Source organism: Dasypus novemcinctus, chromosome 14, assembly GCF_030445035.2.
Source record: "Dasypus novemcinctus isolate mDasNov1 chromosome 14, mDasNov1.1.hap2, whole genome shotgun sequence".
Classification (NCBI taxonomy): domain Eukaryota; kingdom Metazoa; phylum Chordata; class Mammalia; order Cingulata; family Dasypodidae; genus Dasypus; species Dasypus novemcinctus.
The window spans coordinates 57,286,987-57,300,801 of record NC_080686.1 but is presented as its reverse complement, the minus strand read 5'-3'; the positions used below and the strand labels follow the sequence as shown (position 1 = coordinate 57,300,801).

Here is a 13,815-nt window from a genome sequence, read left to right as displayed (position 1 = left end):
GAGTTGCATTTTATTTTTCATGGATTTGAAAGTTATTTTTAAAAATTTTAAAAAGAAGGCAATATGGCAGAACATATAAAAATTTTAAATACCCTAAAGTATGCAATCCCATTTCTAATAAGCTGGCTTATAAAAATACTATAATAAGTGTACAAAGATATACATGCAAGGGTTTCAACTACAGTATGCAGTATGTTGTTTTTGTTTTTTTTTGGTTTTTTAAAAGATTTATTTATTTATTTATTTCTCTCCCTTCCCCCCACCCCACCCCAGTTCTCTCTTCTCTGTATCTATTTTGCTGCGTGTTCTTTTGTGTCCGCGTCTGTTGTTGTCAGCAGCACAGGAATCTGTGTCTCTTTTTGTTGTGTCATCTTGCTGGGTCAGCTCTCTGTGTGTGCAGCACCATTCTTGGGCAGGCTGAACTTTCTTTCACACTGGGTGGCTCTCCTTATGGGGTGCACTCCTTGTGCATGGGGCTCCCCTACGTGGGGACACCCCTGCGTGGCACGGCACTCCTTGCGCGCATCAGCACTGCACGTGGGCCAGCTCCACATGGGTCAAGGAGGCCCGGGGTTTGAACCGTGGACCTCCTATGTGGTAGACGGACATCCTATTCACTGGGCCAAGTCTGCTTCCCAGTATTTTGTTTTAACAGGAAACAAATTTGGAAGAACCTAAGTGTCTTTCAATAGGTAATATTAAATGTTATTATGAAAATAAAAAAGCAAGCTACAAAATTTCATGCGTAGTAGTACCTGAGTATTTTTTTTTTTTTAATTATAGATCTATAGATGGGCCAAAAATAACATCTGGAAAAATATTCCTAGTAGTGGTAACCTCTGAGGAATGAGATGGAGTATATAAATATGCTTCATATATTTATGTAAAGATTCAGTTTGTTATATGCTGAATATTTATTACTTTTAAGATTAGTTTTTAAAAACAGGGATTAAAAAATTCAAGCTCTTAAATTAGAAAGATAAAAAATCAAGGTATACAGAAAAATGAACTTGCGCAAATAAAAGTACATTAATTTCCATTGTGGGTTATAAAAGAAACAAAAGGAACCCATAACCCTTGGAGATGAAGAGGAAAAAGAAGAGTTTTGAATAAATTTACAGATGGCAAAGCTTCATGCAGGATATGAAGGAAAAAAAATATTTCAGGGGATATCTTTTATGATTAATACTAAGAAGAATAACCAAAATCTTTCATGACATATTCCCTGGTGTCAAAAGCAGAAGAGATTAGATCAATCTGGGACCAGAATATAAATGTCAATTATTATGGCTTTATAAAACAGTAAAGCTATGGAACAGAAAAAAATCATTCATTTATAAACATTGAATGATCATGTAGTGCAGAAAGATCAAAACACTAAAAAGGAAAAAAGAAAACAAGAAAACATGGCCACTGCCCTCAAAGACTTCTCATCAAGATGGAATACAACATTACACAGAAAAAAAATTTTTTAAATAGACATAACAAAATTTACATATGGTCTAGAGTTATGTGAAAGCAAAAAGATCAATTCAAGAAGACTGTAGTTGCTGAAGGTTTTTAAAAAGTAAATACTCAAGAGAAGGACTGGACATATATAGAAAACAAGTTAAGACAGAGGATTGTTTTAGTTTTCTCTGGTCAACTAAGTTCTCCTCCTAACTTTATTGCTAGAAATATCAACACTATTCTCCCAAGTCACACTATTTTCCCAATCAGCCGGTATCAATACTAGGGTCTAGTGTACTGTTTCAGCAGGCATCATTCACCTTGAATTACACATATATAACATACCCTGCAGCACAACTTCCTGCTCTAGAGATTCTTCCATTGATACAAATCCACTGATTTCTCTGTGTCCATCCTTTCCTTACCATTTTATTGCAATAGCTTACTAATTAACACCTCTACCTTTAGAACGGCCTCCAATTCAACCTAAGCACCAATGCCAGATGAATCTTTTTTGAGCAAAACTACAATAAGATACTTCCTATTTAAAAAATCTTTAGTGGTGCTCCAGTGCCTACTCAATTCAATGAAAACTTACCCAAATGGTTTTCAGGGTCCTCTAAAATAAGGATTTGACTCATCTTCCCAGTCTTTTATTCTACTACTTCCCTAACTATTAATAGTGTTCCAGCCAGAGTTTGCAGAACTATCTAAATATTTTCATCCCACAGCATATATGCCTATAAGTTTCTCCCCCTTGGCTCAACTCACTTCTCTCTAGTTGCTACATAAACTGTGATTCAGTACACAGCCAGAATCCTGTAAGTCCATATTCATCTCTCCCTTTCTCAGATCTTCCCATCCTTTATAAACTTCTCTGTTGGCTTCTGAGTCATACCTCTTCCTAGTGTACCCCAAACCTTAGTCCCTTCTACTCTTATGCAGTTCCCAGTTCCAAATACCGTAGTTTTTGGTCCCTTTTCTCCATCTTCATTGTTACTCTATTCTAGATTCCATTGTGACACCTTTCTAATTTGTTTGTTTTCCTCTACTATTTTCTCAAATATTAGATCATTGATTAAGATCTCAAATCTTAATCAGTGATGCCAGAGAACACTTACTAAAAGCAAATCTGATCGAGTCAAATGTCTGCTTAAAACACCTGATTTGATCTTTGTTTACTTTTTCAGCCATAGCTCTTGCTACTTTCCCCATATTCACACCATACTATTAGGTTCTAGAACATACCTCCGCTTAGATTGTTATCCACACATGCACTTGCATGCACACACATACCCACATACACACACACACCCACAGAAAGAGAAAACTGGCAGGCTTGCCAATCTCTACCTACCTCTCAAGACTATCATGTCATTTACCTACCCTCTACAATTGAGTTAGCACCTCTCCTCTGGGTGATCAACGAATGCTATTAAAATGTGTATCTTTCTTGTAATACTTACTTTACTTTACCTTTGGGTTTACTTATTTAGGCAATGAATTATGAAGAGAAAGACTAAATGTTCTATTGCTCCAATTCCTACTGCCTAAGAGAGTACTTGACACCTACTAGGTAAACTGGCATCTGTTCACATGAATAGGTTATCATGCTCTTACATGCCTAGTGAGTAAGAATTGGGGATGAATAATAGAATAATGTGGATTAGAAGTTCAAAAGAAAGATCTTGAATTTAAAATGGAAGACCCAACAATGTAGAATGCTGGGAATAAAAAAAAGGTTCTTTTACAGAGAGAAATAAACCTGTAAAGGGAAAAAAGGTAAACCATGTTCCATAATTCAACTACGGCAAAGTAAGAGAATTAGAATGAAACAAGGAATTGCTTAAAATACTCATGGATTACTACATTTCTATAGCCTACTTATAAAATATTATGGAATGTTATTAGAAGGAACCTGTATTAGTCAGTCAAAGTGGTACTGATGCAAAATACCAGAAATCTGCTGGCCATTATAAAGGGTATTTATTTGGGGTAGGAGCTTACAGATATCAGGCCTCATCAAAGGCTATTTTCACGTGTTGGAGCAAGATGGTTGCCAATGTCTGCGAGGGTTCAGGCTTCCTGCGTTCCTCTCTTCCCAGGGCTTGGTTCTTCCTGGGCTCAGAGTTCCTTTCTTTCTGGGACTTGCTTCTCTTTCCTCTGTGTTCTTACTTCCTGGGGCTCCAGCTTAAGGCTTCAGCATCAAACTCCAACATCAAAACTCCAACATCAAAGACCCTCAACTCTGTCCTTTGCCATGTCCTTTATCTGTGAATGCCTACCCACCCAGGGGTGGGGACTCAATGCCCTAATGACATGGCCCAATCAAGCCCTAATCATAACTTAATCATGCCCAGGTACAGACCAGATTACAAACATAATCCAATATCTATTTTTGGAATTTACAACCATATCAAACTGCTACAGAACCTTTATTCTTGCTTCATGTTTCCATGACAAGATTTCCACTATTCAAAAGTTTGTCAATCCAAGGAAGTCTATCAACTCCTTTTTTTTTTAAAAGATTTATTAATTTCTCTCCCCTCCCCCTCCCCCACCCTGGGGGTCTGTTCTCTGTGTTTATTTGCTACATCTTCTTTGTCTGCTTCTGTTATTGTCAGCGGCACGGGAATCTGTGTTTCTTTTTGTTGCATCATTTTGTTGTGTCAGTTTTCCGTGTGTGCAGCACCATTCCTGGGCAGGCTGGACTTTCTTTTGCGCTGGGCAGCTCTCCTTACAGGGTGCACTCCTTGTGCGTGGGACTCCCCTACGTGGGGAACACCCCTGCGTGGCACAGCACTCCTTGCGTGCATCAGCATTGCATATAGGCCAGCTCCACATAGGTCAAGGAGGCTCGGGGTTTGAACTGCGGACCTCCCATGTGGTAGATGGACGCCCTAACCACTGGGCCAAGTCCGTCGCCTATTGACTCCTTATAGGAAAATATTTTAAAATGCGTAAAATAAAGTGCATGAGTTTACAAAGGAAACCAAGTATATTGATATAAAATATTAAAAAATAAATTTGCAGGGGAGTGGATATAGCTCAAGTGGTTGAGCACCTGCTTCCCACGTACAAGGGTCCCAGGTTTGATCCCCAGTACTTCTTAAAAATAAGGTCAAAACCAATTAAAAAAACACAACTCTCTTTGGGGAGCAGATGTAGCTCAGTGGCTGAGTCCTGCTTCCTATGTATGAGGTCCTGGGTTCAATTCCCAGTATCCCCTAAATAAATAAATTTATAATATAGCAGTATTAGTGCTTCTCTGTTAATACGTGAAATATATTATCTTTTATTGTATTTATTTTCATTGATCTTTTTTACTGTGAGTAAAGGATTAACCTTGCCCAAAGAAAGGTTTGGCTTTTGCCCTCAGTTCCCAGAGGTAATACCTAAGCCCCTGGAATGTTTTGCATGATAAGCAAGTTTCCTGCAGGAAGGGGGATAGGGGAGTTCACACCAGTTGGTCTAAGCTAACAATGTGATAAATTTATGGAAGGCTTTGGGTCTTATCAGAGAGTCTATGCCAGAAATGTGACTGATGGTGGAGGGGACTTGGGCTACATGGTCTCCGTTCAACCTCTAGAGGGCTGGAGACTAAGGTCAATCATATATCAGTCAACCACATCTATGTGGACACCAAGGCTCAGGTGAGCTTCCCTGGTTGGCAGTGCTCCAAGCATATTGTCACACATTGTTGCAGGGAGAAATAGGCACTGTCCACACAGGAACAGACAACTGGAAGCTCTGCACCTTGGTATGTCCTGGATCCTGCCCTTATGCACCTCTTCTCCCTGATTTTAAACTGTATTCTGTAATAAACTACAATTGTGAGCATAATATAATGACTTTTCTGATATTTGAGCCCTTCTAGAGAATCATTATTTTTTCTTTTTAGGAGGTACCAGGGATTGAACCCAGGACTTCATACATGGGAAGCAGGTGCTCAACCACTGAGCTACATTCTCTTCCCAATGAGAGTTGGTTTTCTCGTTTGTTTTTGTTTGTTTCTTTGTTTTTAGGAGGTACTAGGGATCAAACTGGGACCTCCACTTCCCTCTAGAAACAAACTTGCAGTTGGTGTTAGAAGTGAGAGTGGTCTTTGGGACTCGTGAATTTTTGCATTAGCGCCTCCTAAACTGTGAATTTGTCCTCACGTCAAATTCTGTTTTTATATGTTCTCAGGTTATCATTTACTTTCCTTCACTAGTTAAAGTTATAATTTTACTTTTGTGTGATTGACATCTGTCACCTCTAAGAGATTGTAGGTTATGTAAGGTTGGAGGTGGCGTGTCCACCTTTGTTTACCTCCCAGAATAATACCTGGTCCTCAGAAGGCATTCAATAGGTTTTTATGAATGAATAAGTAAATGCCAGTTCATTGTACTATAAACACCTATATAAAATCCAGATAGATTAAGAAAGTTTGTAAGTTTTGGGTTTTTGTAAACTTTATAAATTTATTCTTGAAAGTATCCACTCATTATCGTTAGAAAGGACAATTCTTTGAAAAACAAATGGATCAAATAAAGGGCACTTACCCTTCTATAACCATTGCAAGAGAACCCAATAAAATAGTATGAATTACATGATAAATTATTTCTGGCCTTTCTCCAATTTGTCCATCTTCAAGTTTAACAGTTTCTTTCATGGAGTTACCACTACAGAAAGAAAATGTATTTTCAATATTTTGAAAAAATATATTTGAAAAATCAAAGATACATTGTTTATCTACCTTTGAAGGCTACACCTGAAATTTTAAATTTCTTCATGAAAAGAAATACAGACGGTTCTTAAAATTTGCAGGTATACACTGATAGTCAAACCCTAACTCCAAGTCCTGGCAAATACCTTTTAGAACAGGAAGACAACCACCTTTGTGAAAGCTCAGGAAATATAGTAAAAAAGGAAATTTTTAGGTTCCCTTTTCCAACACCAATTAGCATTCAACTAGTGATTAATTCAATATAATTAAATGATAATTTGAATAAGTACTAAAATTGAAGATATTACACACAACCTCCTTTCAAATACAATAAAACTTTATAACTTAAAAATCACCTGCATTACTAGCATCATTTAAATTAAATAGTAGAAACTGTTCTTATGTTAAGTTGAAATCTGAATAAACCAGTAAACAAATCTGTAAAAGTTTAACTCATTATTTAAATATTATTCCTATATTAAGTCTGGATATTATTTATTTAAATGTATAAAACTAAATTTGAATTTTATTTAACTTATCTTATAATGATATTTTATATATCTACGAAGAGAGAAGGAATTAGAAGCTTTACAACAAATACACAAATATTGGAAGGATATTAAAAATAAGTATTTAACATATTTCCATAGTATATTAATTAGAAAAGTGATTGTTTCTCGTAGGTACTTACTTAATTCTCCTGAAAATAACCTGCATCACAGAAATAAAACAAATAATTAACACTAAAATATAGAAAGGTAATAAAGAAGACTGTGTCAGTCGCAGAAAAAAATCTTGAGATGGTGCCTGCAGGGATTCTTGACAGAGGAGCCAATTCATTGTAAAATTCCTATAGAAGACAAAAAATATTAAATTAAAATCTCTGATGTTTTAAATTACTAAATATTTTAAAAGTATTCTTTACCTTATATAAAGAGAAAACAAGGCATATTTCCTAAATCTATTCACTTTTAGGATATCCTTTAAAAATGAACATGAGAGTATCAGTAATCCTCAACAAAACACAAACTTTCATCAAAAGTGTTCTAATAAATGTAAAACTGCTGCTTTTAATTACCAATGAATGTGACCATCTCTAGAGTCTATTTTTTCTGGAAGACAATAAAAATTTCAAGTGTCCAACCTCTATATCTTCAATGACCAATATGGTAGCTACTAGTCAAATGTGGCTATTAAGCATTTGACATGTAGCCAATCTGAATTGAGATGTACTTGAAATTCAAAATACACACCAGATTTCAAAGAAAAACAAAGATTGAAAAGGGATTGAAAAAAAGAATGTAAAATATCTTGTCAGTAAATTTAAATTGTTTATGCATTAAAATGATAATATTTTGGATATTCTCGATTAAATAAAATAAATATATAGACTTAATTTGGTTTTTTTAAAACTTTTAAAAATGTGGCTATAAGAAAACTTTTAATCATATATGTGGTGCACACTTGTATTACAAGCTACATCCTCTCTTCCAATCTATCTCTAACTTCCATTTTATCCCCATTCTCTCCCTAAGGAAGGAGGTCCCAGAGGACCCTATTCTTTCACCTTGAGCTGTTCTTCAGGTTCAATCTTGGGAGGGCTAAGCTCTGAAGGACAGGACCAGCGAACACAGAGCCTATCTGCAATGACTGTGAAAAGTGTTTTGTTTATATGTGTTAGCTCCTCCTAGTTTTGCATAGATTAGCTCCTCCTAGTATTGAAGGAAATGGCAGTCATGTCACCAGCTGGATACAAATTTAAAGAACAGACATCTCAGGGACTAAATCCAGCATTAACACATTAAAATGTATAGTGTGCGACAAGATTACAAGGCATACAGAGAAACAGGAAATGACAGCACACCAAAAAGAGCAAGATAAAACATCAGAAACTATAAAAAAAAATACCAGACCTTGGACATACCAGACAAAAACTTAAAAAATGGGTCTTAACTAATGCTCAAAGTGCTAAAGTAAAACACAAAGAACTAAAGAAAAACAGTAAAATATATGAACAAAATGAAAATTTCAATAAAAAGACAAAAATTATAAAAAGGAACCAAACAGAAAAAATGGAGCTGAAGATCACGGTAACTGAAATAAAAAATTCCCTGGAGGGTTCAACAGAATATTGCAGCTGGCAAAAGAACCAATGGACTTGAAAATAACACTACTGAAATTATTTAGTCTGAGGGTAGGGAAAAAAAAGATAAAGAAAAATTAAGAGAGACTACAAGACCCACCTTGTGGACCAATATATACATTGTGGGAGTCTCAAAGAAAAGAAAGAGAGAAAGGAGCAGAAAGACTATTTGAAGGAATAATGGTTGAAAACTATACAAATTTAACAAAAGACATGATTATACACATCAAAAAGGCTCAAAGAACTCCAAAGAGAATAAACTGAAAGATAACTATACACAGACACATAATAATCAAACTGTCAAACACCGAAGACAAAGAAAATCCTGAAAGCAATGCATCTTGGGAGACTCAATAAGATTAAGTGCTAATTTCTCATCAGAAATCATGGAGGCAAAAAGTCAGTGGGACAACACACTGAAAGTGCTGTAAGAAAATAAATGCCAAACAGCAATACATCTGTGTCAAAGAAGATGCCATCAAAATATCTTATACTGGCAAGGAATATGCCTCTTAAAAAAAAAAAATCTGACTATTAAGGTTACTAATTCAGTAAGGCTCAGTTCAAATCCCAATTTAATGAGTTTTCTTTCCATATCCCCGATCTCACACTTCTCAATTTCAAAACTTACTACAAAGCTATAGCAATCAAAACGGTGTGGTACTGGCATGGGGACAGACATATAGACCAAAGGAACTGAACTGAGAGTTCATACATAAACCCTCACATCTACAATTTATTTTATTTTTTTAAATTTTTTATTACATAAATGATACACAAAAAATGTATGAGATTTCTGTATGCCCCACTCCCCTACCCTACCCCACTTTTCCACATTAAAAACACCCTTCATTAGTGTGGTACATTTGTTACAACTGATGAATATATAAGGGAGCATTGCCACTAAGTGTGGAACATAGTTTACATTATAGTTTAAACTCTCTCCCACACAATTTTGTAAGTTATGACAAGCTATATAACAGCCCGTATCTGTCATTGCAATGTCATTCAGGACAATTCCAATGTCCCAGAAATGCCCCCATATTTTACGTAGTTTTCTTCTCTCCCTCCCCTTAGAACCTCCAGTGGTCACTGTGTCCACATCAATGATAAAAGTTCTTCCATTGCTAGAATAAGTCTAAAGTAGAATAACAGCACGTCTACTCCAGTCAATTGTTCATTCCCTAATCCTGAGGATTCTGGGATGATGATGCCCACTCCACATCTAACTGTGAGGCGGCTTAGATCCCATGAGGCAGATGGATGGGACTTAACTGTTTGCAGTTGTAGATTCTATTTGTTACTTGGGATGGTTGTTGTCCATCATCATCTCTTTGTTAGTTGTCCTGGGTAAGTCCAATGAACTGGAGAGGAGGTGTTGCAACTCTGCTGAGATTCAGGGCCCAACTGGCACATGGAAAACCCAAAGATTTAAGTCTCTTGACATAAACCTCTCAACTCAGGACTAACTATTGGTTCAAATATAAGGGACAGAAGAGCTATGTATAGGGAAACTACAACTGAGTATAATTCTGTCACACTGGGGAGCATAAATTCCAAAGTAGTGTCCACTGACAGTGTGCCAAACTCCTGAGCTGTATTCTTTCCTTCATTTTTCTATCTTCTATTTTCTTACTTTTCTTCCATTCCACTTCTTTTTGTTTGGTCTTAATTTTTTGTTTGTTTTTACTTCTCTCTCTTTTTTTCTGTTTTCCTTTTTCTTCTTTTCCTCTCTTCTCATCATTCCAGTCTTTTAATTAATTCTATGCATTTTTCTTGATTTTGCTTCTCATTTCATTTTTTCTATTCCACTTTTTAATTCTTATTCCTCTGTACTTATTATTTTTTTACTAATGTTATTTATTTTCCTAGGTCTTGTACGGCTCTTCTTGTACCCTTTTAAAAATTATTATTACTGTTATTCTTTTTCTCTTCTTATCTTTTTCCTTCTCTCTGGTCCTGATATTTTTCCCCAAGGGAACATAGACAACAGCAAGGAAATAAAATAAGAGGAACAAAGTGTCAAAGTGAAACCTTACCACATACACAAAAACAACAACAAAATAAAACCCTAGAGTAGAAAGAGAAGTTGACCAATCAAATACACCTATCAAGATAAACACACGCCTAGACACCAGCAAAAAATTACAAGCCATACTAGGAAACTGGAAGACAAGGCCCAGTATAATGAACAAACTAAAAAACAAGAGGAGATGCATAACATGGAACAATTAATCAGACATGTCCACACAAATACCATGAATTGACTTAACAAAGCAAAGGAAGAGATTAAGGATATTAAGAAGATACTGGGAGAACACACCAAAGAAATTATAAACATACATAGAAAGGTAACATATAGGATGGTGATGAAAGGCACAACACAAGAAATAAAAAATACACTGAAAGCACATAATGGGAGATTTGAACAGGCATAGGAAAGAATCAGTGACATGGAAGACAGTGCATCTGAAATCAGACAGATAGTAGAATATTCTGATAGATAAAAAGATAGAAAAAATCCAGCAGGGACTTGGGGACTTGAATGACAACATGAAATGCACAAACATACACATTACCAGCATCCCAGAGGGAGAAGAGAAGGGAAAGGGGGCAGAAAGAGTATTGGAGGAAATAATAGCTGAAAATTTCCCAACCCTATTGAGGGGATATAGATGTACATGTAGAGGAAGCACAACATACTCCAAACAGTTTAGTTCCTAATAGGCCTACCCCAAGACATGTACTTGTCTTGAGTCCAAGACAAAGAAAGAATACTGAAAGCAGCAAGAGGAAAGAGATCCATTACATACAAGGGAAGCTCGATAAGATTAAGTGTTGATTTCTAATCTGAAACCATGAAAGCAAGAAGGTATGACATAGTTAAGGTGCTAAAAGAAAAAAACTTCCAGCCAAGAATTCACTATCCACCAAAGTTGGCATTCAAAAATGAGGGAGAGGGAAGCGGATTTGGCTCAATGGATAGAGCATCCATCTACCACATGGGAGGTCCATGGTTCAAACCCAGGGTCTCCTGACCTGTGTGGTGAGTTGGCCCACTCACAATGCTGATGCGCGCAAGGAGTGCCCTGCCATGCAGGGGTGTCCCCCACGTAGGGGAGCCCCATGCACAAGGAGTATGCCCTGTAAGAGGAGCGGCCCTATGTGAAGAAAGCGCAGCCTGCCCAGGTGTGGCGCTGCACACACAGAGAGCTGACACTGCAAGATGACGCAACAAAGAGACACAGATTCCTGGTGCCACTGACAAGAATCCAAGCAGACACAGAAGAACACACAGCGAATGGATACAGAAAACAGACAACAGGGTAGAGGGAGAGAAATAAATAAAAATTAAATCTTTTTAAAAAATTATGGGTAGTTCAAAATATTCACAGATAAAGAGATATTAAGAGTTGTTAATAAGAAACCTGCCCTTCAAGAAATACTAAAGGGAATCTGCAGGTTGAAAGGAAAAAACAGGAGAGAGAGAATTGGAAAAGAGAGTAAGAATCACTAAAAAGATAAAAAGAGAAATAAAAACAACACATGGCATACATAAACCTAAAGAAAATGTAGCTAATGTAAGCAATAACTTGACAGTAATAACACTGAATGTTAATGGCTTAAACTCTCCAATCAAGAGACACAAATTGGCAGAATGGATAAGGAAATATGACCCATCTATACACCTTAGACCAGAGACACAAGGAGGCTGAAAGTGAATGGTTGGAAGTGACTATGGCCAACTGATTTTTGACAAGGCTGACAAGGCCACTCAATGGGGAAAAAAACAGTCTCTTCAACAAATGGAACTGGGAAAACTGGATATTCTCATACAAAAGAATGAAATTGTACCTCTGCCTCATACCCTATACAAAAAATGAACTCAAAATGGGTCAACAACCTAAATATAACAGCTAAAACTATAAACTCTTGTAAAAGAACATAGATCCATATTATAGCTTCTGACTCTATGAGTTGATTCTAACTTTTTTCAAATCAGTAAAATCATACAATATTTGTCCTTTTGTGTCTGGCTTATTTCACTCAACATGATGTCTTCAAGGCTCATCCATGTTGTTACATGTATCAGGACTTAATTCCATTTTATGGCTGAATAATATTCCATTGTGCATATATACCACATTTTATTTATCCATTCATTGGTTGATGGACACTTGGGTTGCTTACATCTTTTGGCAATTGTGAATGCTGTTGCTATGAATAGTGCAAATACCTGTTTCAGTCCCTGCTGAAATGTGAAATGGTATCTTGTTGTGGTTTTGATTTGCATTTCCGTGATGGCTAATTACATTGAGCATCTTTTCACGTACTTGATGGTCGTTTGTATACTTCTTTGGAGAGATGTCCATTCAAATCTTTTGCCCATTTTTAAATTGGGTTGTCTTTCTGTTGTTAGGTTTAAGGATTTCTTTATATAGACTGGATACTAATCGTTTATTGGATATGTGGTTTCCAAATATTTTCTCCCACTGTTTAGACTTTTTTTTTAAGATTATTTATTCCCTCCCCCGCCCCCTGCTGTTTTTGCTGTCTCTGTTGTCTTCTCTTCTCATTTTTTCTCCTCTAGGATTCACTGGGATTTGATCCTAGAGACCTCTGATTGGAAGAGAAGTTCCCTGTCAATTGTGCCACCTCAGTTCCTGGTTTCTGCTGTGCTTCACCTTGACTCTCCCTTTGTCTCTCTTTTGATGTGTCATCATCTTGCTGCGTGACTCGCTTGCATAGGGCACTGGCTCACCACACAGGCATGCTTTCTCTTCTCCTTTTTCACCAGGAGGCCACAGGGATTGAACCCAGGTCCTCCCATACGGTAAGCGGAAGCTCTATCACTTGAGCCACATTCGCTTTCCTAGATTGTCTTTTTAGTTTCATGGTAAAGTTCTTTGAGGAACAAGTTTTTAATTTTGATGAGGTCCCATTTACCTATTTTTTCTTTTGTTTCTTGTGCTTTGGGAGTAAAGTCTAATAAACCATTGCCTATAACACAAGGTCATGAGAGGCTTCCTTGTTTTCTTACAGGAGTTTTATATTTCTAGCTCTTATATTTAGGTCTTTGATTCATTTGGAGTTTTTTTTTTTTAATATGGTGTGAAGTAAGGACACTGGTATTTTTGTTTTGTTTTTTTCAAATGGAGTTCCAGTTTTCCCAACACTATTTCTTGAAGATACTATTCTCTCACATTTGAGTCTTTGCATAGATGTGGAATGGACACAACCAAGCCAAGGTCCACAGGAAGGAGGAATACAGTAAGGATTAGAGTGGACTTAATGATATTCTATTCATGAACTATTGTGGTTAATAATCGAGACAATGTGGCATTGGTGTGGAAAAAGTGGCCATGGTGGCTGCTGGGTGCGGGGAATGGGAGGAAGAGATGAGCTGTGGAGGCATTTTTGGGACTTGGAGATGTCCTGAGTGGTGCTGCAGGGACAATTGTCGGACATTGTATGTCCTCCCATGGCCCACTGGATGGAACGTGGGAGTGTGGGC

At 36.8% G+C, this 13,815-nt stretch overlaps 1 protein-coding gene across 4 annotated transcripts in view; it reads right to left on the bottom strand.

Moving 5' to 3' along the window:
• DPY19L4 (dpy-19 like 4) overlaps positions 1-13,815 on the bottom strand; it is a 103,674-nt gene that overhangs the window by 22,485 nt on the left and 67,374 nt on the right. For all 4 annotated transcript variants that reach the window (XM_071207925.1, XM_071207926.1, XM_004474701.4 and 1 more), the window contains 2 exons: positions 6,849-7,007; positions 5,994-6,113 (listed from right to left, as the gene is read on the bottom strand). In XM_071207925.1, coding sequence (XP_071064026.1) covers positions 5,994-6,113; positions 6,849-7,007 — 279 coding nt within the window. The remainder of the gene's footprint in view (positions 1-5,993; positions 6,114-6,848; positions 7,008-13,815) is intronic.